The sequence below is a fragment of the Hypanus sabinus genome, chromosome 19 (assembly GCF_030144855.1).
Source record: "Hypanus sabinus isolate sHypSab1 chromosome 19, sHypSab1.hap1, whole genome shotgun sequence".
Lineage (NCBI taxonomy): Eukaryota > Metazoa > Chordata > Chondrichthyes > Myliobatiformes > Dasyatidae > Hypanus > Hypanus sabinus.
In genome coordinates, this window is record NC_082724.1 from 7,420,453 (window position 1) to 7,441,303 (window position 20,851).

General features: G+C 47.8%; 1 protein-coding gene across 2 annotated transcripts in view; it reads left to right on the forward strand.

Moving 5' to 3' along the window:
- The window catches only part of LOC132377710 (plexin-A1-like), a 442,266-nt gene that overhangs the window by 336,755 nt on the left and 84,660 nt on the right, over positions 1-20,851 (forward strand). For both annotated transcript variants that reach the window (XM_059943957.1, XM_059943956.1), the window contains exons 12-17: positions 2,930-3,120; positions 6,513-6,664; positions 9,611-9,731; positions 11,549-11,688; positions 12,664-12,834; positions 18,519-18,612. In XM_059943957.1, coding sequence (XP_059799940.1) covers positions 2,930-3,120; positions 6,513-6,664; positions 9,611-9,731; positions 11,549-11,688; positions 12,664-12,834; positions 18,519-18,612 — 869 coding nt within the window. The remainder of the gene's footprint in view (positions 1-2,929; positions 3,121-6,512; positions 6,665-9,610; positions 9,732-11,548; positions 11,689-12,663; positions 12,835-18,518; positions 18,613-20,851) is intronic.

Below are 20,851 nucleotides of genomic sequence, written 5' to 3' on the forward strand. Positions count from 1 at the left end.
CTCCAGACAATGGAATCTGATAGGAGGGGAAGCTGGAGTGTGGACTGTAGTCAGGGAGGTGGGGAGGGCAGATGGGAACAAAAGGGAAGGGAACCCTGTGGGAGGAGTGCGTTAAGGATAGGCGGATGGAGAAGGGGAGAGTGGAAGTAGTGTTGGAGATTGGCTGAGGCCAGAAAGAGCTGCAGGTGATGAAATCTGATAGGAGAGGAAGCTGGAGAGTGGAACTAAATAAGGGAGGTGGGGTGGGCAGATGGGAACACTGTGGGGAGAGGGAGAAGTGGAGGGTGATGGGCAGAGCTACTTAGGTTAACCCCACTTCATTTTTTAATCTGAATTCGAAGTGAATCGACTCTTACCAGCACTTGGTCTACAGCCTCTGCCTTGGCCAGTCAAAGGCCCTTCTTCAGCCAGAGGCTGGTGAACCTGCGGAGTTCATTGCCCCAAATGGCTGTGGAGGCCAAGTCATTGGGTATATTTAAGACAGAGGTTGATAGATTCTTGATTAATCAGGTCATGAAGGGATACGGGGAGAAGACAGGAGGTTGAAGCTGAGAGGGAAAATGGGTCATCCATGATGATGGGCCAAATGGCCCATTTCTGCTCTTATATCGAAAGAAAAAATTCCAGACTGTTGTGAGAGTCTTTGCTTCCAAAAAATGCATCCCAAAACTCACCCACCCCTGAGGTGGTCGATAAGTGTGAGGTGATGCATTTTGGAAGGACAAACCAGAAGACTGAGTACAGGATTAATGGTCAGTTACTTAAGAGTGTGGATGAACAAAGGGACCTTGGAGTTCAAATCCATACATCCCTCAAGGTCACTGCACAGGTTGATAGGGTAGTTAAGAAGGCCTATGGGATGCTAGGCTTCATTAACGGGGGATTGAGTTCAAGAGTAGAGAGGTCATGTTGAAGCTCTACAAATCTCTGGTGAGACCGCACTTAAGAGTAGTGTGTTCAATTCTGGTCACCTCATTATAGGAAGGATGTGGAAGCTATAGAGAGGGTGCAGAGGAGATTTACCAGGATGTTGCCTGGTTTGGAGAACAAGTCGTATGAAGCAAGGTTAGCAGAGCTGGGACTTTTCTCTTTGGAGCGCAGAATAATGAGGGGATTTGACAGAGGTCTACAAGATTATGAGAGGCACTGGTAGGGTGGATAGTCAGTACCTGTTTTCCAGGGCACCACAAGAAAGAAACACCAGAGGGCATATGTACAAAATTAAGGGAGGGAAGTTTAGGGGAGACATCAGAGGTAAGTTTTTTACACAGAGGGCTGTGAGTGCCTGGAATGACTTGCCAGGGATGGTGGTGGAGGCTAAAGCATTAGGGGTATTTAAGTGCCTCTTGGACAGGCACATAGATGAAAGAAAGGGTTGTGGGGTAGTGTGGGTTTAGTATTTTTTTTAAGGATTATATGGGTCGGCACAACATGGAGGGCTGAAGGGCCTGTACTGTGCTGTAATGTTCTATGGTACCTCGAAACCTATTATTCATCACTGTAAACCTAGACGCTCTGGTTGGAGTTGGAATTGGTTTATTATTGTCACATGTAGCAAGAAACAGTGAAAAGCTTGTCTTCTGTACTAGACAGTTAACATCTTAGTCCACGTGTATTTTCAATTCTGTTCATACAGAACAAATCATTACACGGTGCATTGAGGTAGGACAAGGTAAAACAATTGCAGAATGCAGAATAAAGTCTAACAGCTACAGAGAAAGTGCCGTAGAGGTTGACAATAAGGTGCAAGGTCGTAATGAGGTAGATTCTGAGGTCAAGAGTCCATCTTATTATACTAGGGGACCGTTCAATAGTATATACAAATTATAAATCATTGGATTTTATGCTGGAATTAGTTTATTATTGTCACGTGACCAGGTGACAGTGAAAAGCTCGTCTGGCATACTGTTCATACGGATCGGATTGTGATGCAGTGTATTGAGGTAGTGCAAGGTAACAACAGAAATGCAGAATAATGTTCTACAGTCACACCCAAAGGGCAGTGCAGGTAGACAACGAAGTGCAAGATCATGACGGGGTAGGTTGTGTTGTTGAGGGTATTAGCAAGCCACTTATAGTTTTGTCACTGCAGGGTAGTTTCAGACATCGCCATGCTAACCAAGGTGTCTTCCGGAGGTAGTCCCATGAGATATAGGAGCAGAATCAGGCCATTCAGCCCATCGAGTCTGCTCCACCATTGCATCATAAGTGATCTATTATCCCTCATTCTCCTGCCTTTACCCGTAACTTCGACACCCTTACTACTCAAGAACCTATTAACATCCAATTTAAATATTCCTAATACCCACAGCCGTCTGTGGCATTAAGTTCCACGGACTCATTACCCTCTGGCTAAAGAAATTATTCCTCATTACCGTTTGAAAAGAAATACCGCTCTATTCTGAGGCTGTGACCTCTGGTCTTAGACTCCCGCACGACAGGAAACATCCTGTCTATGCCCACTCAATTGAGGCCATTCAATATTTGCTAGGTTTCGAAGAGATCACTCTCATTCTTCTAAACTCACCCTGGGGGTGGGGTGGGGATGGGGTGTGACAGGAAAAGGCGGAGCTGGACGGCAGGATGGAGAGTGACAGGAAGAGGCGGGGCTGGGTGGCGGGATGGAGAGTGACAGGAAGAGGCGGGGCTGGGTGGCGGGATGGAGAGTGACAGGAAGAGGCGGGGCTGGGTGGTGGGATGGAGAGTGACAGGAAGAGGCGGGGCTAGGTGGCGGGATGGAGAGTGACAGGAAGAGGCGGGGCTGAGTAGTGGGATGGAGAGTGACAGGAAGAAGCGAGGAAAAGTGTGACTGGAAGATGGTGGGAAAGAGAAGACTGGTCTGGTTCTCGACAGGTGGAGTCAGGTCCGAATGGAGGGGATCACTGAAGCTCCAGTTCTGATCACTAACCATTGCCCCTCTCACCTCCAGCTCACCTGTACAAGTGCACTGCCTTACGGGAGAGCTGCGGACTTTGCCTGAAGGCGGACCCCAAGTTTGAGTGCGGCTGGTGTGTGCAGGAGAAGAGGTGTGTTCTTCAACCCGACTGCCAGGCGCCGGGCAGCAGCTGGATGCACCAAAGCAGCAGCAACAGCAGGTGTACTAATCCCAGGATCACCAAGGTTTGTCCCTCTGCACAGTCCGCGAGTTCTACCCTCTGCACAGTCCGCACGTACCCCTCTCTGCACGGTCCGCACATTCTCCCCTCTACATGGTCCACGCATGTTCACCTCAACCTGGTCAACTTGTGTTCCACCCAGACAATGACCACACATATACCCCTCCACCTGAGCCCGGTCCACGCGTGCACCGCTCTGCCTTTCTCCCTTCTCCGTTTCCCCTTTCCCCATTCACCCTTCCCCTGCTTTGCCCATCTTTCCCCTCTTCCCCATATGCCCCCACTTTCTCCCTCTTTCGCATTTCCTCCCTCTTCCCCTTCACTCCACTCTCCCTTCCCCCACTTCCCCCTCTTCCACCTCTTGACCCTCTTGATCCCTCTTTCCCTCTCTTCCCCTTCTGCTTTCCCCTTCCCCTCTTTCGTCTTTTATCCTCTTTCCCCTCTTCCCCACCTCCACCTTTCCTCCCACTTTTCCCATCTTTCACTCTTTCCTCCTTTTTCCCCCTCTTCCCTTTTACCCTTACCCTTCCCTGCTTCCACTTTCCCCATCTTTCCCCCTTCCTCCCTCTTCCTCCCTCTTCCCCCTCTCCCACCATCTTTCCTCCCTTCCCACTCATCCCCTTCCCCTCTCTTCCCTTCTTTTCCCCCTTTCCCCCTCCTCCACTCTTACCCCTCCCCTTTTTTTAAGAAAAATAGAGGGCTTTGGGTAACCCGAGGTAATTTCTAAAGTACGTACATGTTCAGCATAGCATTGTGGGCCTGTATTGTGCTGTAGATTTTCTATGTTTCTTCCGCCCTTCTTCCCCTTCTCATCTCTTCCCGTCTCTTCCCCTCTTTTCCATGTCTTTCCCTCTCTTGCACTCTCTTCCACCCCTTCCCTCTTCCCCCTCTCCCCAGCTTTTCCTTCCTTCTTTTCCCTCTCTCCCCTCCCCCACCTCCCACCCCTCACTTCTCTTCCCCTCTTGCCCATTTTGAATTCCTTCTCTCTCCCTTTTGCTTATAATTTTTCCTTCGCTCCCTCCCCTCCCCCATCCATAGGCACCTCAATTCCCATTCCCAGTGCCCCACAGTCCCAGTTGGAACGGAGTTCTCCAACACACCATTCACTTCCGCTCTGATCTGCTGTTTCATCCTTCCACAGACACACGTGTTAAGTGTTCCATTCTCATCTGAAGTTAACAAGCCTGTCCTCTGGGATTTGAGTTCCAGTGGAATCTCTCCTCTCTGGGTTTGTTCTCTGCAGCTTCCTGCCTTACCCGCAGACTGCAGCTGTTTGTCACATGAATACTTGGCATTAAAAGTGATGTAAAATTGCCCATAATTATACTATTATTGTTATTACAAGGCCGTTACAGAGCTCCTCATCAGTCATAATATTTGTTTTGTCAAGTTACACCTGTCTTTCCATTATGAATAATTTGGTTTAATGAATCACATTGCCAAGCATCGCTGTAACCATAGTGTCTCAGTAACTGAGATCTTCTGGCCTGACGAGAAGAGTGATGAGTGATTGGCTGCAGGAGCAATGGGCCCAACCACCTGGCACAGAGCCGGCCAAGCTGATTGGCTGCCTCTGCCGCCAGGTGTGGCAGGTGTCCTTTGATTGGACCGTCATAGTCCACGTGTGGGTGGAGCTTGCCGAGCCTCGCGCTTGGCGCCCACGATGAACTTGTTGCTCTCGATGCCCCCCCTTGGCCTCCTTTTCTCGGGTCCCCACCTTCTTGCACTTTCCATCCTTTGGATCTTGTTTATTCTGAAGTCGGGTTCCAAAGCTGGAATAAAAACACAAAAATTACTCGGCAGGTAGGGAAGCATCTGTGGGCAGACAAGCAGAGTCCAGGCCCGGCATTCTTCATTGGAGTACATGCATAGGAAAGGATTATAGCAAAAGGGCTAGATTTATTTATTTATTTAGATACAGTGCAGAACAGGCCCTTAACCCTAGCCTAATCACGGGACAATTTACAATGAACAATTAACCTATTCACCAGTACGTCCCTTTGGGTTGAGGGAGGAAACGCACGCGCTCACGAGGAGAACATACGATCTCCTTACGGGCAGTGACGGGTATTGAACCAGGGTTGCTGGTATCGTAAGGTGTTGTGCTAACCACTACACTGCATCTTGGTCACCTTGGAGCACTTGGGGCGAAGGTCCTCTTTCTGTATCATTTTACGAGAGGTTCTCTCCCCGCAGACGCTGACTGACCTGCTGAGTGTTTCCGGCACTTTCTGCCTTTATTTCAGATTTTCAGCATCTGCAGCATTCCTGTTTTTGAATTTCACCCTGTTGGAATAGGAGTTGCCTGTCCCACTGGACCCCATACTACATTCCCTCCTCCCTTCACACCTGTTTCCCCCCCCCACCCCACCAAAGCAAACACCCCCCCCCCCCCCATCGCCGCACAGCTCTCAGGGAAACAGCAGTCAGATTAGCTTTATTAGGTTAGATTTTTCACACGAACATAACAAATGCGTCATTTCCATCATTGACCAACACAGCCTGAAGGGGCAGTCCATAAGCGTCACCACACTTCTGCCCCAATGTAGCATGCCCACAACTCATCACCCCTAACCCCTACGCCTTTGGAGTGTCAAAGTTTAAAGACCAGGTGTACTTGTCAGCTGGACATGGAGACACACAGTGAAGTGCATCGTTGGTGCTGAATGAAATCAGGCACGATGACACTGGGCAACCTGTAGGTGTGGCCATACTTTTGGCACCAAAAACTGGAGCACCCAGAGGAGAGCCACACGCAGAGTCATGGGGAGAACGTCCAGACTCCTTACAGACAGACAGCACTGGCAGCTTGATAGCTAGCAGCCTTTCCACTTGGGAAAAGCAGTCTGAAGCCACGCTCTCAGTCGCTGACTGGCCTGCGAGCTTGCTAAGAGCGAAGCATCGAGCTCGTCTGCAAGAGTCTTTCAAATTCCGTCAGGAATGCAGAGGATTCAATCCAACCCCGCTCGTTGGTATGTCAGAAGATTCAGATGCACTCGGAGAGGTTCTTTCTCTGGTAGGAAACTGCCAGTGATATACGTAACAGCCAATTTATGACTCGCTGCTAGAGCTGTGTGTGTAGCTGCTGGTTGCTTCATCTTGTAGGGGTGATCTGACTTGTGTATTGAACATCTCAGGCAAAGAGATGCGTCCAGGGAACACACATTATAAAGAGCGTAGCTGTGATTCTGGTGGTTAGCACCAACGATCAAGGTTCAGTCCTCAGTGCTGTTGTCTGTGAGGAGTTTCTATGTTCTCCCTTTGACCAGGTGGGTTTCCTCCCCTTGCCCGTTCCGAGAGCGTTAGGGTCTGGAAGCTCAGGAGGTGGTGCGGTCACAGATAGCTCTCTTGCAGGTTGGGCTGGACTGTCAACCTGTGCCTTTCTCCTCCCTGCAGCTGGTGCCCGAGACTGGGCCGAAGGAGGGAGGAACCAGGCTGACCATCACCGGCGTGAACCTGGGCCTGAAGTTCTCCGAGATCCGCTACGGGGTGCACGTGGGACGGGTCCGCTGCAACCCCATCCAAGAGGAATACATCAGCGCCGAGCAGTGAGTGTGTACAGAGAGCGGAGCAGAGTACAGCACAGGAACAGGCCCTTTGGCCCACAATGTCCGAGCTGAACACAATGCTGAATTAAACTAATTACCTTCTGCCTGTACATAATCCATGTCCTCGATTCCCCATTACACCACCATTATACCTATTTCCACGAGTACATCTGGCAGCCGCCACTGCTCTGTGAAATCTTGCCTCACACATCTCCTTTAAACCTTTCCCACTTCGCCTTAAATGCATGCCCTCTGGTCCTTGGCGTTTCTACCCTGGGCGGATGGGCAGACAGTCGAAATCGACCTATATCTCTCATAATTCTGTCCTCAACCCCTGGCGCTCCAACGAAAACAACCCAAGTATGTGAAACCTCTTTGTCGCAGTCAAAGTACATTTATTAATAAATTATGTATGCAGTATACAACCCTGAGGTTCGTCTTCCCCACAGACAGCCACGAAACAAGAACTATGGAACTCATTCAAAAAGAGACGTCAAACCCCTCTCCCCCTGCACTCTGTGTAGCTGACGCTCTCTCATCCAGGCAGATTCCTTGTAAACCTATCCTGCTTCCTTTCCAAAGCCCCACATCCTCCCTGTCAAGGGCAACCAGACCTGCACGTTCTACTCCAAGTGTTGTCTGACCAGTGTTTGGTAAAGCTGCAACTTGACTTCGTTGCCCTTATACTCAGTGTCCTGACCAATAAAGGCAAGCAATCAAGTCAAGTCACTTTTTATTGTCATTTTGACCATAACTGCTGGTACAGTACACAGTAAAAATGAGACAAAGTTTTTTCAGGACCATGGTGTTACATGACGCAGTACAAAAACTAGACGGAACTATGTAGAAAACAACACAGAACTACACTAGACTACAGACCTACCCAGGACTGCATAAAGTGCACAAAACAGTGCAGGCATTGCGCAGGTATGCCGCATTAGCCACATGCTTTGCCTCTGTCAAGGAAACACATCAGCTTCGGTCATCTTACATGTTTCAGAAATTTCCCATAATTTCCCAATCCCGTCAGCTGGTCGATTCCTCCGAGCAGACAACTGACAGGGAAGCCAATCCAGTTAGTTGATCTATAAAATCAAATCATTTCTGCTGAGAACCATTGAATCATTCAGCCTGGAACCAGACCATTCGGCCCATCTACATGCTGACTAGCATGCCCGTCTAAGCTAGTGCCATTTGCCTACACTGGTCTACATCTGTCTGGTATGGGAAGGAATGGCCATGAATGGACAAGCCTACAAAAAGGTGGTGGACACAGCCCAGTCCATCACAGGCAAAGCCCTCCCCACCACTGAGCACATCTACAAGGAGCTCTGCCTCGAGAAAGCAGCTTCCATTAACAAGGATCCAGTTCCAAACTCTCTCCTTGCTGCTGCCATCAGGCACGAGCTACAGCCGCCTCAGGTTCAGGAACAGTTATTACCCTTCAACCATCAGGTTCCTGATCTGACACGGGTAACTTCACTCACCTCAACACTGAACTGATTTCACAGCCTACGGACTCACTTTCAAGGGCTCTGCAACTCATGTTGACTCAATTGACTTTATTTCTTACATCCTCCACATACACATGGAGTAAAAATTTTTACGTTATGTCTCCATCTAAATGTGCAATGTGGCAATCATAGTAATTTATAATAATTTATAATAAATAAAACAGTCAATGTAACATAGAAATGCACTCAAATCAGCATGAGTTAATCAGTCTGATGGCCTGATAGAAGAAGCTGTCCCGGAGCCTGTTGGTTCTGGCTGTTATGCTGTGGCACCGTTTCCCCGATGATCGCAGCTGGAACAGTTTGTGGTTGGGGTGACTGGGGTCCCCAATGATCCTTCGGGCCCTTTTTTCACACCTGTCTTTGTAAATGTCCTGAATAGTGGGAAGATCACAACTACAGATGCGCTGGGCTGTCCGCACCACTCTCTGCAGAGTCCTGCAATTGAGGGAAGTACAGTTCCCATACCAGGCAGTGATGCAGCCAGTCAAGATGCTCTCAATTGTGCCCCTGTAGAAAGTTGTTAGGATTTGGGAGTCCACACCAAACTTCCTCAACCCTCTGAGGTGCAAGAGGTGCTGTTGTGCCTTTTCCACACAGCTGGTGTGCACAGACCATGTGAAGTCCTCGGTGATGTATATGCCGAGGAACTTGAAGCTGTTTACCCTTTCAACCCTGGATCCGTTGATGTCAATAGGGGTGAGCCCGTCTCCATTCCTCCTGTAGTCCACAACCAGCTCCTTTGTTTTTGCGACATTGAGGCAGAAGTTGGTTTTTTGATACTACTGTGTCAGGGTGATGACTCCTTTCTTGGAGCTCACCTCGTTATTGTTTGAGATTAGGCCAATCAATGTAGTGTCGTCGGCCAACTGAATTAGCAGATTAGAGATGTGGGTGGTGACACAGTCATGGGTATACAAGGAGTAACGGAGGGGACTCAGTAAATGGCCCTGAGGGGCTCCTGTGTTGAGGGTCAGAGGGGCAGAGGTGAGGGAGCCCACTCTTACCACCTGTCGGTGATCTGACAGGAAGTCCAGGATCTGGTATCCAAGGCAGGGTGAAGGCCGAGGTCTCTGAGCTTCCTGTGGAGCCTGGAGGGAATTATGGTGTTGAGTGCTGAACTGTAGTCCAAGAACAACATTCTCACATAAGCGTCCTTATGTAAGAATCATTTCCCACCGCTGAGTGTTGGGAGCTCGAAGTTTCTCCCTGTGACTCTGTGGGATTCCACTGTGTGCTCTGATTTCAAAATGGCAAGCAGGTTGCGATTAGTAGGCTGTGGCCATGCGATATTGGCACTGGAAACATGGCGACACTTGTGGGCTGCCCCCCCCCCCCCCCGGCACATCTTCGGGCTGTGTTAGTCACCAGCGCAGAGTGGCGCATTTCACTGTATGTATAAATAAAGCTAGTCTAATCTGTTTGTTTCCAGGATCGTGTGTGACATGGAGCAGGCCATGCCCCAAGTGGCTGACAGAGGTTACGTGGAGGTCTGTGTTGTGGACTGCAACGATGACTACCGGGCTATCTCATCAGAACCCTTCACCTTCGTGGTAAGAGCTGCCAAGTGTTTGAGCCCTTGCGTCACTTCTGTTCTGGCATCCGTCTCCTGTCAGGAGGCCTTCATTGTGATACCAGTCTGAGAGTTGCGGTCACTGGCTAACCCTATGTGAGAGGACTCTGGTTAGTGTTGTCTTAGTTCATTCCGGCTGCTGCTTTTGAAATTGGCCTTAGTGCCACAGGGCAGAAAGGGTAGTATTTAGATATATTTCACTGTTGACACGTTACGTGAGCGTCATAAAGTGGTTACTAAGTGTATATTCGTGGTCTTCTACTGCTGCAGCACATCCACTTCAAGATCAGCAGTTTCTGAAATACTCAAACCACCCCATCTGGCACCAGCAGTCATTCCTCAGTCAAAATCACAGATCACATTTCTTCCCCATTCTGATGTTTGATCAGCAGCTGAGCCTCTTGACTATGCCTGCATGCTTTTAAGCATCGAGTTGCTGCCATATGATTGGCTGATTAAATATTTGCATTAATGAGCAGTTGTGCAGGTACACCTGATTAAAGTGGCCACTGGGTGTGTATGTGACTGCAAGTTTCGTGATTCTTACTCGCCTCCTCAGTTTAAGAGGCAATTATCTTTACTTAAGCCCATTACCCCTACGGGGCCATAGGCCATCTTCTGCAGCTCAGCAGAGTCCTTGGTCTTTGAAGCTTCTGTAGCTCTGGGTTTTTACGGGGTTACTAGCCCCATGTCCAACCCGCCTCCTTTCACAGCCGGGTTTGGGACCGTCCACAGCAGAGTTAGGGGAATTAAGGATTAAGAGTAAATGTTGGCATTGCCAGCAGCCATCACCTCCTATGAACTAAAATAGTTGGTCTGCTGGTTCCATTGCAACATTGAAGAGAAGTTTGGATAAGTGCACAGATGAGAGTGGTGTGGAATGCAATGGTCCAGGTGCAGATACGTGTAACTAGACAGAAAAACAGGTTGGGATGTACTAGATGGGCCAAAGGGCCTGTTTCTGACTGTTATTTTCTGTGACTATGACATGATATAGATTGGGACTGTGTACAGTTTCCTACATAGTTACAGTGAAAGCATTGAGAAAAACTAGATTTCATTGGCCTCTAAAAACTTTGGGAAGTCCTAACATTGGTGCAGGCACTATTAAAATGTAAGACATATTTCAGACAATGCATTCAGTACATAAAATGCTGCAGGACTGATGAAGGGTCTCAGCCTGAAATGGTGACTGTTTACTCTTTTCCATAGATGTTGCCCGGCCTGCTGAGCTCCTCCAGCATTTTGTGTGTTTTGCTCTGCATTTCTAGTGTCTGCAGAATCTCTTGTGTTTGTGATTAGATGTATTTCAGAGTTTGCATAGCCTCTCTTTCCTACCGTATATTCTCCAAATTGCATATGTTTTCTATCACTTTTACATCCCTCTGGCTTTCCCTCCCCCTCTCCTTCCCCACCACCTCCCCATTCCCCTTTCCCCTTCTCCCCTCCCTCTCTCTCCCCTTCCCCTCTCACCCTCTCTCCCCTCTCCCCTTCCCCCTCTCTTCCCCTCCCCTCCTCCTCTCTCTTCCCCTCCCCTCCTCCTCTCTCTTCCCCTCCCCTCCTCCTCTCTCTTCCCCTCTCTCCCCTCTCTTCCCCTCTCTCCCTTCCTCACCCTGACTCTCTCCCCAATTCCCTTCTCCCCCATTCACTCCCTCTTTCACTCTGTCCCTCTGCCCCCCTCTCTCTCTGTCACCCTGTCTACCCCTCTCTCTATCTCTCTCTCTCTGCATCTATTCAGATTATTCAGTTTATTTCTAAGAACAATTTTGTGTTATTTTCTCCCCCCAAACACCCAAGACGCCAAGGTTTAACAAGGTGGTCCCCTCCCAAGGCCCCGTCTCCGGGGGCAGCCGGGTGACAATCATGGGCGTCCACCTCGATGCCGGCAGTTCTGTGGAGGCCTACATCGGAGATAATGGAATCTGCCGCTTTGAAAGGTAAGTTTAGAAAGACCAAATCTTGTCACTTTACAAGGAGGCTTTCCAGAAGAGATTCACGGGGCTGATGTGAAAGAGAAAAACACATACATTTAAAAATTTTGGAACTGAATTCTGAAGAATGGGGGATAAGGTCATGATTGGGGGGGCCAGGATTTTGAGATGATTTTTGTTCTGGTGGGAAAGCTCCGGACGAAGGGCGTATTTGCCGGATTATGAGCTGATCATTCAGAGTCTCTGAGAGGGTAAACTGGTTTAAATTAGTTAATCAGATCCCGGTGGCTAAACACTTTAATTCTGATTCCCATTCCCGTTCTGTCATGTGGTCCATGGCCTCCTCTTGTGCCAAGATGAGGCCACTCTCAGGATGGAGGAGCAACACCTTATATTCCATCTGGGTAGCCTCAAACCTGATGGCATGAATATTGATTTCTCCATTTGTTAATTTTCTCCCCTCCCCTCCCCCCCATTCCCCACTCTTGCCTCTTACCTCCTCGCCTGCCTATCAGCACCCACTGGGTCGCCTCCCCTTCCCTATCTCCATGGTCCACTCTCCCTCCTATCAGATTCCTTCCTCTCCAGCCCTTGACCTTTCCCACCCTGCTGACCTCACCTACCACCTTCTAGCTATCCTCCTTCTCCTCCTCCCACCTTTTTTATTCTAGCGTCTTCCCCCTTCCTTTCCAGTCCCCATGAAGGGTCTCAACCCAAAACGTCAACAGTTTATTCATTTCCACTGACGCTAGGTCCTCCTGCATTTTGTGTGTGTTGCCGGATAATGGGTAGAGATTGTTGGGATTTGTTTAGTTAGCAGTTTTTTTGCTAGATAAATAGTTCGGAACAGTATCATGGGCTGAACAGCCTGTTATTGATTCTAACTCTTGAGATGCAGCATTCGCTGGAAATCTGCCATTTAGCAGTTAACCCTATAATTCCCATTTTAATTGAGTGCTCTTTCTTCACCTTGTCCTTCAGGAGGACTTCAGGGGAGATTATCTGTGTGACATCTGCCTCGATCACGGGCACCGGTCCAGCTTCCATCCGAGTCCACATCAACCGGGCTCAACTGCAAAACCCCAACGTTAAGTACAACTACACGGACGACCCCACCATCTCCAAAATCGAGCCGGAATGGAGCATTTGCAGGTAAGCTCTATTAAAAGCCAAAGAGTTGTGAATTAGGCCACTCTGCCCATCGAATCCATCTGCCGTTCCATCAAGGCTGATTTATTGGCCCTATCAATCCCTTTCTCCTGCCTTCTCCTCGTAACCTATGACGGCCTGACTAATCAAGAAACGATCAGCCTCCACTTTAGATATATCAATGACTTGGCTTCCATAGCCAACTGTGGAAATGAATTCCACAGATTCACCACCCTCCAGCTAAAACAATTTCTTCTCATCTCTATTTTAAAGGGATTCCCTTCTATTCTGAGGCTGAGCCCTCTGCTCCTAGACTCCCCAACATAGGAAACTTCATCTCCACATCTGCTCTATCTAGGCCTTTCAATATTCAGTAGGTTCCAGTGAGATCCCCCTTCCTCACCCAGTCTTCTAAACTCCAGTTAATACAGGCCCAGAGCCATCAAACACTCATCATATGTTAACTCCTACATTCCCAGAATCATCTTCGTGAACCTCCTCTCGACTCTCTCCAATCACAACACATCCTTTCTGAGATATGGGACCCAAAACTGTTGACAATACTCCAAATGCAACCTTTATAAGACTAGTGTCACAATGTCTGACCAATGCCTTATAAAGCTTCAGCATTACTTCCTTGCAGTTATATTCTGCTCTTGAAATTAATGCTAAAGTTGCATTACTACAAACATTACTTCCTTACTACAAGCTCAACCTTCAGGCAAACCTGCACAAGGACTCGTAGGTCCCCTTGCTCCTCTGATTTCTGAATTTTCTCCCCATTTAGAACATAGTCAGTGCCTTTATACCAAAATTCATGACTATATACCTCCCCACACTATATTCCATCTGCCACTTCCTCCCAATCTGTCTAAGTCCTTCTGCAGAAACCCTGCTTCCTCAACGTTACCTTCCCTCCACCTATCTCCATATCATCCACAACTCTGGCCAAAAAAAAACATCAATTCTGTCATCCAAATGATTGACATGTAACGTGGAAAGAAGCAGTCACAGTACAACAATACGTCCCTGTGGAACAACACTAGTCACCCCGAAAAGGCCCCCTTTGTTCCCTCTCCTTGCCGCCTACCAGTCGGCTAATGCTCTATCCATGTGAGTATCTTTCCTGTAATCCCCCAGGCCCCTGTTAGGCTGCCTCACGTGCGGCACCTTGTCAAAGGCCTTCTGAAAATCCAAGTACACAACATCCACTGACTGTCCAACAGATTTGTCAGGCAAGATTTCACCTTAAGGAAACCATGCTGAGTTTGGCCTATTTTATCACATGCCTCCAAATATTCTGCAGTATAATAGCATACCTTTGCATAAGGATAACCCTTGGACTTTTTGGGTATATTATCTGTGAATGGAGCTCGTCGAGGCATTGCTTCCCAGCTCCTGAGACTCAGCTGTGATCCTGACCTTCAATGCTGTTTATGCAGTGTTTCCATGTTCTCCCGCTGTTTAGATTTCCCCAGACGCTCTGGTTTCTTCCCACATTCCCAAGCTGTCCAGGTTGGTGGGATAATTGTCCACTGTACGACTGGTGATTGACAAGTTCATGGCCTAGGGTAGAATGAGATGAGTTATACAGCTCTTGTTACATGCACATGCGGTTCAACTCTTTGAGTGATTCTGCAGAAAGTTTGAAATTAATAACTCATCGGAGCTGACTGATAAGTTTGTGGCCTATGGTAGAAGGAGATGAGTTATTAACTTCAGACTTTCTGCATAATCACTCAAAGAGTTGAACTGCATGTGCATGTAATGAGAGCTGTATAACTCAACTCCTTCTACCCTAGGACACGAATTTATCAATTACCCCTCATATATTGCCACTGGTGTGAGGGTGAGTGGTCAAATCTGGGAGGAGTTTCTGGGAATTGAGGAGAATGTGTGATAGGGGATTCTGATTCCCATTCCATATCCAACATGTTGGACAATGGCCTCTTCTTGTGGCACGATGAGGCCACTCTCAAGGTGGAACAGCAACACCTTCCGTCTCTGGAGCTTCCAACCTAATGGTGTGAATATTGATTTCTCATTCCGGTACTTTATTTCCCTCCCCCATCTCCCCTTTTCTGTTACCTCTTCTCAGCTGCCTGCCACCTCCCCTGGTCCCCTCACCCTTCCTTTTCTGCTATGGTCCACTCCCCTCTCCTGTTAGATTCCTTCCTCTCCCACCTTTTATCTTTCCTACCCTCTCTTTCCTCTTTCCAGCTAGCCTCTTTCCCCTCATCTTTTTATGCTGGCATCTTCTCCCTTCTATTTCAGTCCTGAAGAAGGGTCTCAGCCCGGAATGTCATCTGTTTATTAATTTCCATAGATGCTGCCTGACCTGCTGACTTTCTCCATTTGCTCTGGATTTCCAGAATCTGCAGTCTTTCTTGTGTTTATGAGTTTTGCATGCCAACCAGACAGAGTCAAGATGATAATGGCATAGACACATGGAGATGAGGGTGGATTTAAGCTTTCTATAAGTTAGTTTTTTTGGGAGCAGCAAGGGTTTTACAACAGCTTCCAGAGGTGGGTGATGGAAGCAGATATGACAGGACATTTTAAGAGGCATTTAGCCATGTTTCAAATGGACAGATAGGGATCACGCGGGAACTGTTTAATTTGGGGTTACGGCTGGCACAGATGTTGTGGGCCGAAGGGTGTGTTACTGTACCACACTGTTCTGTGCTGTATGTGAATGGCAGCATCAGTGGCATAGTGGATACTTGCCAGCCGACTGACCTGGCATAAACTGAGCTCTCAGACACTGTCACTTGGCGTTATGGCAAGGGCCACTATCAGAGAATTATTCATGAACTAATGCTGTTCTCTGACAATCCCTCATCAGAAAAACTGAGTAAATGGAAATGTCTTTTCACTGCCTTTCACAGACAAGTATGGTGCATCATTTTTAAATTTTTTAAGCTTATTTTCAGCTGAGTACATGTTCTCTGCTTTTTTTAAAAGACTGCAGGATCCAATTTTTCAAAACGTCTGCATTTTTGACTTGCTCTTTCCTACCACAGAATTCTGCAGCATCGAAGTCTGTTCTGCCCATTGTATGTGTGATGTCTCTCTTTGAAGTGCTCTGCAAATATCCCACCAAACCCACTTCAGAGCTGAGAGTCATAGAGCACTAGAGCTAGTGTGAGCTGAACTGTTAATCCTTTGAAGCCCCATTGACCCGCACCAGGATCGTAGCTCTCCACACCCCCTCCCATCCATGTACCTAACCAAACTTCTCTTCAGTGTTGCGTTCAAACTCACATCCGTCACTTCTGCTGGCAACTCCTTCCACGCTCACACCACCTTCTGAGTGACCTCCTTACCTTCCACCCTTAACCCATGACCTACAGTTCTAACCCCTCCCACCTCAGTGGAAAAAACTTGCTTGCATTTACCCTGTCTGTACCCGTCATAATTTGGTATATCTCTCTCAAATCTCCGCTCATTCTCCCGTGCTCCAGGGAGTGAAGTACTGAACTGTTCCCTATAGCGCAGGTCCTCGAGTTCTGGTGACATCCCTGTAATAAATACTGTACGTATATCCTTGTAATATGTAGTGAGAGTAGACAGCCAGAGCCTTTTCCCCAGGTGACAATAGCCAACACCAAAGGACATCCTCTTAAGCTTTGGAGAGGGTGTAGAGCTTTACCGGGATGCTGCCTAGATTAAAGATCCTGTCATAAGAGGGGAGATGGAGTGAACCAGGTAGTGCTTTTCTCATTCTCCTATGCTGCAGGAAATAAAGTCCTAAGCTATTTAACAAACTAATATAAGAATTATTAATAAATCCAACAATTTTCAGCACTTTCTTCTTCTAGGGGGAAGAGTCAATGCGGAAATGTTTTGAAGGCGTGTGCCATGGTCGTGAGGCCCACATCTCCCTTGAGTTTGACAAGGAAGGGATGCAGGCTAAAAGTTAGAAAGTGGGACTAGTTTGGATGGACATCTTGGTTGGCATGGAGGAGTTAGGTCAAATGGCCTGTGTTTGTGCTGTATGAATTCCCTAACCATGGCGTCCTCTGCATCCCCTCTAGTGAAGATACTCCACAGTAATGTTGGGTAGAGGGTCCCAGGATTGCTCTATGTTCCATTAGTCACAGGGATGATAGAAAAATGGAGGAGTATATAGGAGGGAATTGTTATATTGATCTTAGAGTACGTTAACGTACTGGCAGAACATCATGGGCTGAGGGGCCTTTACTATACTGTTTAATATTCTATGTTCTATTTAGATGTGTTGGCACGTGGCCCAGTGGATAAGGCATTGGTCTAGTGATCTGAAGGTCACTGGTTCGAGCCTCAGCTGAGGCAGCGTGTTTGTGTCCTTGAGCAAAGCACTTAACCACACATTGCTCTGCGACGACACCTAGTGCCCTTCCCTTGGACAACATCGGTGGCATGGAGAGGGTAAGGCTTGCAGCTTGGGCAACTGCTGGTCTCCCATACAACCCTGCCCAGGCCTGCACCCTGTAACCCTTCCAAGGCGCAGATCCATGGTCTCACAAGACTAACCGATGTCTATGTATCTATTTAGATCCTCAGTGATGAAGGAATGCCTATTGTGTTCCCTGAGATGTTCAGATGAAAGATCTCAACCCAGAACATTGAGTGCCCATTCCCATCCAAAGATGCCGCCTGACCCACTGAGTTCTCCCAGCAAATAGACCCAAGAGATTCTGCAAATGCTGGAAATCTAAAATAACACACACACACACACAAAGCTGGAGGAAGTCAGCAGGTCAGGCAGCATCTATGGGGGGAAATGGACAGGACATTTCAAGCCGTGGCCCTTCATTGGGACTGGAAGGGAAGGGGAAAGAAGGCGGAGAGAGGGGAAGTGGGACGAGCTAGGAGGTGATAAGTGAGACCAGGTTAGGGGCTTGGTGGGTGGGTGGGGGAGGGGATAATGTGCGAAGTTGAGGTGGAAGAGCTGAAGAAAGTGGTATCCAATAGGAGGGCAGTGGACCATGGAAGAAAGGGCAGGAAGAGGGGAACCAGAGGGAGGTGATGTGCAGGCCATTCCTCCTCCCCCCTTTTTTGTTTTCCCTCATTCTTCACCCCCTTTTCTTCACTGAGAAACTTTGACCTCCTGGAGCTCTCAAAGGCAACACAATGTGATCGTCAACGTTGCCCGAGGATTTTTACGTCTAACAGTGTGGTGGTCTCTTCGTTCTATACTGGGTTGTTGATCTCGGGAGTGGCCCAGCAGGTCTCCTGTGAAAGCCTAACAGAAGGATGGAAGTGGCTATCCAGTGGCTATCAGGAGATGGCCAGAGTGTGCCAGAGATTGGGGAACTTTGGATAATTTTGACTGGATCATGATTGACTGATTAATTTTCTTTCCCTCCCCTATCCCTTTTCATTTCTCTCTCTCAATTTGTCTGAATGTCTGATGTCTCTCCCTTTCCATCTCCATCTCTCTCTATCTTTCTCCCTACTCCTACCTCTCTCTCTATCATTACCTCCATCCACCTTATGTCTTGCTTCCCCTTTCCCCTCTCTCTCTCTCTCACCCTTTCTCACTCTCTCTCACCCTTTCTCTCTCTCTCTCTCTCACCCTCTCTCTCTCTCTCTCTCATCCTTTCTCTCTCTCTCTCTCTCACCCTTTCTCTCTCTATCTCCCTTTCTCTCTCACCCTTTCTCTCTCTCTCTCTCCCTCTCCTTTTCACTCCCTCTACAACAAGTGGTGGGACGCCTCTCACTGTGACAGGTACCAACTTCGCCACAATTCAGGAGCCCAGGATTCGAGCGAAATATGGCAAAGATCAGTCGACAAATGTGAGTGCCTAAATTTAATGCTCATACTACCTGGCTGGTGAGTTTTAAACAACAACCTTAGAACCAAAGGGACACGGGCGAGCTAGGTTCCTTTCCTGCAAGAATGTAATACTAGGGCCTAGTCAGAGACGTCTTCCAGCAATGAAGAAAGGTTACAGCCGGGAAGAAGGCCATTCTTCCCATCAGATCTGTATTGCCCCAATGTAAAGCCAATCTAATTAGTTCCTCTCCTGATCTTCTCTACAGCTTCTTTCCTTTCGGCCACATATTGTTCATCTGCACTCCACTTTCTCAGTAGCTGTTGCTCTCTATTCTGCATTCTGTATTCTGTTATTGTTTTACCTTGTTCTACCTCATTGTACTGATGTGATGAAATTATGTGTATGGACTGTATGCAGGACAAGTTCTTCACCATATCTCAGTACATGTGTCAATAATAAACCGATCTGTCTATTTTAATTTCCCAACTTCACCAGCTCCAGTTGAACCTGTCTCCACCAATCCCCAGGCAATGCATTCACAGCCCAACCACTCTCTGTCTATAGGTTTCCCCTCACATCACAATAGATAATAGGTGCAGAAGTAGACCATTCGGCCCTTCGAGCCTGCACCGCCATTTTGAGATCATGGCTGATCAATTAGTATCAATACCCTGTTCCTGCCTTGTCCCCATATCCCTTGATTCCCCTATCCATAAGATACCTATCTAACTCCTTCTTGAAAGCATCCAGAGAATTGGCCTCCACTACCTTCCGAGGCAGTGCATTCCAGACCCCCACAACTCTCTGGGAGAAGAAGCTTTTCCTTAACTCTGTCCTAAATGACCTACCCCTTATTCTCAAACCACGCCCTCTGGTACTGGACTCTCCCAGCATCTGGAACATATTTCCTGCCTCTATCTTGTCCAATCCCTTAATAATCTTATATGTTTCAATCAGATCCCCTCTCAATCTCCTTAATTCCAGCGTGTACAAGCCCAGTCTCTCTAACCTTTCTGCGTAAGACAGTCCAGACATCCCAGGAATTAACCTTGTGAATCTACACTGCACTTCCTCTACAGCCAGGATGTCCTTCCTTAACCCTGGAGACCAATACTGTACACAATACTCCAGGTGTGATCTCACCAGGGCTCTGTACAAATGCAAGAGGATTTCCTTGCTCTTGTACTCAATTCCCTTTGTAATAAAGGCCAACATTCCATTAGCCTTCTTCACTGCCTGCTGCACTTGCTCATTCACCTTCAGTGACTGATGAACAAGAACTCCGAGATCTCTTTGTATTTCTCCCTTACCCAACTCTACACTGTTCAGATAATAATCTGCCTTCCTGTTCTTACTCCCAAAGTGGATAACCTCACACTTATTCACATTAAGCATCATCTGCCAAGTATCTGCCCACTCACCCAGCCTATCCAAGTCACCCTGAATTCTCCTAACATCCTCATCACATGTCACACTGCCACCCAGCTTAGTATCATCAGCAAATTTGCTGATGTTATTTTTTATGCTTTCATCCAAATTGTTGACGTAAATCGTAAACAGCTGTGGTCCCAATACGGAGCCCTGTGGCACCCCACTAGTCACCACCTGCCATTCTGAGAAACACCCATTCACCGTTACCCTTTGCTTTCTATCTGCCAACCAGTTTTCTATCCATGTCAATGGCTTCCCCCCGATGCCCTGAGCTTTGATTTTACCCACCAATTTTCTATGTGGGACCTTATCAAATGCCTTCTGAAAATCAAGGTACACTACATCCACTGGATCTCCCCCATCTAACTTCCTGGTTACATCCTCGAAAAACTCCAACAGATTAGTCAAGCATGATTTACCCTTGGTAAATCCATGCTGGCTCGGCCCAATCCAATCAATGCTATCTAGATATGCCACTATTTCATCCTTAATAATGGACTCAAGCATCTTTCCCACCACCGATGTCAGGCTGACAGGTCGATAGTTCTCTGTTTTTTCCATCCCTCCTTTCTTAAAAAGTGGGATAACATTAGCCCATTCTCCAATCCTCAGTAACTGATCCTGAATCTAAGGAACATTGGAAAATGATTACCAATGCATCCGCAATTTCCAGGGCCACCTCCTTTAGTACCCTAGGTTGTAGACCATCTGGACCTGGGGATTTGTCAGCCTTCAGTCCCATCAGTCTTCTCAACACCGTTTCCTTCCGAATGTCAATCTGTTTCATTTCCTCTGTTACCCTATGTCCTTGGCCCATCCATACATCT